Here is a 4,754-nt window from a genome sequence, read left to right on the forward strand (position 1 = left end):
ATGATATGTTTCAATAGTTTAATGGTTCCACGAAATATTCCATTCTTTTGTTTAAATAATAATTAAATATGGCGAAAAAATTTAAAAATCGGCCTGCATAGTTTTTTTGGAAATTTTGTCCTCTTTAAGCTCGTATTTGTTTTATCTAAATCGGTCGAGCCGTTGTAGAGGAAATCGTTTTTGAAGAAAAAAATCACCTGGCGCGCCACTGTGCGCTGGGGCCCGCCATCGCCAGTGAGACGAGCACTCGAGGTCCGCCATTAGCAATCTGCCGAGCACGCAAATTCTCATCGGGGATTTGAGACACGCAAGGTTAGCTGCTCTTCAGCCTATAACCTTTTCACCACGACATACCGAGGCTCGCAAACATAGCTCTCGGTGCATCGAGGTACATCAGTCGTTTCTCGCGACGTCAAGGCACATCCGGCCCAGCAGCGCAGAGCAGCCATTGCCACGCGATCGGAGCAACAGGCATCATCCTGTGACGTCACGCGGTCTTCGGCAGTCTTCATCGCTCTATGGGAGGACATCTTCAACGCATCATCTGGCGCATCATCGACGCATCCATCATAGTGCGACACACGCATTCAATTTTGTTAGGTGAAAGCAACTATCTCAGTGCCGGTGCCAGTAATCAAGTCAATTTTAACGGGTTTATTTATCGTTCTGCGTTCGTCATGCCGAAAGTTGACAACGAGGACGCCGCGTCGCTCCAGCGCAGGCGCAAAATGATTATCGCCGCGTGCACGCGCATATGTACATTTACGGAAGCTATCGCGTCCGTTACGCCGTCAATCGCGGCTCAACTCGGAGAGCGATGTGCTAAACTCGACAGGTACTGGACAGATTATGATAGCGTTCAAACAAACTTAGAATTAATCGACGAATCCGAAGAAGCACATCGCGCTCCCTTCGAAGACTTTCATTATGCTTTATGTGCTCAAATACGCGAATTGCTCTATCCCGCGACTGCACAACGCGTCGCGGCCTCTCCGTCACGGTGGTCTTCTAGTGTCGTCAGCCGCGAGTCTTTCGGCCACATAAGGCTACCGAAATTAGAATTACCGAAATTTTCCGGGAAATATGACGAGTGGTGCCCGTTCTTCGACAGTTTTAATTCTCTTATACATGAAAACGCGTCGTTAAGTCCTGTTCAAAGGTTGCAGTATTTAAGAGCTTCTCTCACCGGAGATGCATTCAAAGTAATTAGCGCGCTGGAAATTTCCGACACAAACTATCAAGTAGCATGGGACCTTTTGAAGGAACGATACGATAACAAACGCGCTATTGTGCAGAGTCATATACAAGCTATTTTAGATTTGCCAACCATGGCGAAAGAAAACGTCGCTGAATTGCGTCAGATCACGGATGGTGCTACTCGACATATTCACGCCCTTCAGGCGTTAAAACGCCCCACAGCGCAGTGGGACGATTTACTTGTTTATATTTTAAGCAATAAGCTCGACGCGCTCACATCGCGAGAGTGGCAATTGTCATTGGTAGGCCCCGCTCTGCCTACACTCAAACAATTTACGGATTTTGCTCATCGGTGTATAACTCTTGAGACAAGCAGGGCTGCGTTCCAAAACCTTACTCTGAGTAAGAGAGTTAACTCATGGTCGTTCCGAAACACTGCGTAAAGTACTATATGGGCGGAGTCTGTTCGTTCGAAAACTCGTAGTCAATGTACACGGAGTCAACTCTTCCAACCTTGCTACTGAGGTAGGTTGAAGAGTTAACTCTGAGGGAAAACGCGCCATTTTAGAAGAAGTATAAACTGGATACGTATTACGAAATTATTTGGAATGGATTACGAGCGGAATTATTCCATTTCTTTTACAAAACAATAAAAATCTAGAGAATAATTATAATTCCAATTAGCATTTGGAAGATCGTAATAATCGTAAGAATTTATTTAATACATATATGGATTTTCGAAATAAATTCTTACGATTATTACTTATATAAACGATTCTGTCGGAGAGTTACAACATCTTTGTGCTTAGGCTCAAAATCATATACAGATCAAAATAAACTGATAAACATAATTATTAAAATATTAACCCAATGATCTATAACCTCTGCTATCTGATAGAATATATTAGATCGCAGTATCAGTGTTGTATCAGATTGCAGAGGTTATAAATTGGATAATATTTTAATAATCATGTTTAATGGCTCTATTTTGATCAGTATAGGATTTTGGATCTGAACACAAAGATGTTACTCTCTGACAAAAAATCGTTTATATAAGTCATAACCGTAAATCAACACAAAAAAATAGTTTGCGTCACCTTAATTATACTACGAATTACGTTTATGACTCTATTAAAAAAACCGACAATCTTTTTTATCTTTATACTTAGGTACAAATTCATGGATCGTAATCTATTAAACAGTACCACAAAGAATGTCAACATGAATAATTTACAAATAAATTATCTTTAGTACAATTGTATATGCCGCCACATGTACGTTACTCTAACCTGTTCCAAAATATTCCAATATAGTAGCTAACTCTGACTTACTCTGCCCCCCACTAAACGGAGTTCTATAGAGTTAATCGAGTAAAGTTTTGGAACGCAGCCCAGTAGATCCAAGAATGTAAACACGCGGTCGCAGTCGCAATCGAGCGCGAAGCAGCAATCTTGTGTTGCCTCTATAAAAATAAAATTCTCCTTTTGTAAGGGCGAGCATCTCATCTATCATTGCGAAAAGCTCATAGCATTACCCGTTCCGCAAAGGATTGCGGAAATCAAAAAGCGCAAAATTTGTATTAACTGTTTACGATCGGTGGATCATACATCAAATAAATGCCCTTCTGGCAATTGCAAAATTTGCAAGGCCAAGCATAACACGTTGCTTCACCTTGCTGCTGCCACGTCGGTCAAGTCCGACATCTCCGAATCAGGTGATCGTGGATCAGTAGACGCGCCGGCTCTAGCCACCTCTCCTGCTCCCGTTGTCATGAGCGGTCTCGCGACTCCGGATCGCAGCGACGTCATGCTCTCGACCGTTCTCGCTTATGTTTACGACGCAAACGGTTGTCGCAGAGCATGCCGTGTCTTATTAGATTCGGGCTCTCAGATTAACTTTATCTCGCGGCACCTCGCAGACGCTCTCGATATTAAAACACGTTCCTCGGACATTTCAATTTCGGGAATAAATAATGTTACCACGCGAGCTTTCCAAGCGGCTGAAATACGGCTGCACTCGCGCACGAGTTCATTCAGCATTCTAGTCGATTGCATTGTTACCGAACATGTAACCGGCAAACTTCCGGCTTTCACGCTTAAAAGAAATGCCTTCGAAATACCGGCTAATCTCGAATTAGCCGATCCGCAGTTCCACGTCTCGTCTGAGATAGACGTTTTAATCGGCGCGGAACATTTTTGGAGCTTGCTCTGTATCGGTCAAATCAAGGCAACGCCCTCACATCCTACCTTACAGAAGACACGCTTCGGGTGGATATTGGCGGGTCGATTGCACACTGCACCGAAAGCAGCTTCACATGTGCACTCTCTTCATGCTTCAATAAGCAACAAGCAGTTGCACGAGCAATTATCTCGTTTTTGGGACGTAGAGAACATCTCGGCGGTTTCCAATCATTATACCTCAGAGGAAGCTCACTGTGAGCGACATTTTTTAGAAAACATGACTCGAACCGATCAAGGCAAATTCATTGTCAAACTTCCCTTTAAAGAGTCCGAGCCTGACGCTTTCGTTAACTCTAGGGAGATCGCCTTAAAACGCCTCGGTGGCATTGAAAGGCGTCTTAGCCGCGACTCGGAATTAAAAACGCGATATTCGCAATTCATAAATGAATACAATACACTAGGTCATATGAAATTAATTTCCGACCCCCCCGAGGATCCAAAGTCCTTCTACTTACCGCATCATTGCATCGTTAAGGCGCCCGCCGCCAATAAATTTCGCGTTGTCTTCGACGCCTCCGCCAAGGACGCGGCTGGCATATCATTGAACGACACGCTTATGGTCGGTCCTACCGTACAGCAAGATCTATTTACTATACTGTTGCGATTTCGTACACATCGTTTCGCATTTTCGGCCGATATCGTTAAAATGTATCGCCAAATTCTAGTGCATCCGTCACAAACACGCTATCAGCGCATTCTTTGGCGAGATGATTTCACTTCTACAGTGGCAACATACGAGCTTTCCACCGTAACATACGGTACCTCTTCCGCGTCGTTTTTGGCCACGCGATGCCTCACATGGTTATCCGAGCATTACGCTGGCGATTGGCCTAATGGCTCCAAATGTGTCGAGCGCGACTTCTATGTTGACGACATGCTCACGGGAGCCGACACGATAGACGAGGCATTAATAATACGCGACGAAGCAATTAAGGTATTACGTTGTGGTGGCTTCGAGCTTGGAAAATGAGCATCCAGCGCTCCCGAATTATTGACGGGAATCAAGGATCAAAATAACACACCGGTTGCAATCCCCAATAACTCGGAATCGTCCATCTTGGGCATTCATTAGATGCACTCTAGCGATGCATTCAGTTTCTCTTACAACCCCGGGGACAACTCCGCGATAATTTCCAAGTGAGCCATCTTGTCCGATACTTCCAAACTTTATGATCCCCTCGATCTAGTAGGTCCAGTCGTCGTGCGGGCAAAGCTAATTTTACATAGTGTTTTTACATAAAAAATTTTTCTATTTAAATATATTTTTTTCATTTTCTTTTTAAATTAATTGTGATATAATTTTTTTAAAAAAGAATT

General features: G+C 43.6%; 1 protein-coding gene across 1 annotated transcript; it reads left to right on the plus strand.

Moving 5' to 3' along the window:
• The first annotated feature begins 518 nt into the window (after positions 1-518).
• LOC108775780 (uncharacterized) lies at positions 519-4,407 on the plus strand. Its single transcript, XM_018542228.1, has 2 exons — positions 519-1,499; positions 2,689-4,407. Exons 1-2 carry the CDS (start codon positions 519-521, stop codon positions 4,405-4,407), a joined length of 2,700 nt encoding a protein of 899 aa, XP_018397730.1.
• The last annotated feature ends 347 nt before the right edge of the window (positions 4,408-4,754 follow it).

The sequence above is a fragment of the Cyphomyrmex costatus genome, unplaced genomic scaffold (genome assembly GCF_001594065.2).
Source record: "Cyphomyrmex costatus isolate MS0001 unplaced genomic scaffold, Ccosl1.0 scaffold318, whole genome shotgun sequence".
NCBI classification, from domain to species: Eukaryota; Metazoa; Arthropoda; class Insecta; order Hymenoptera; family Formicidae; genus Cyphomyrmex; species Cyphomyrmex costatus.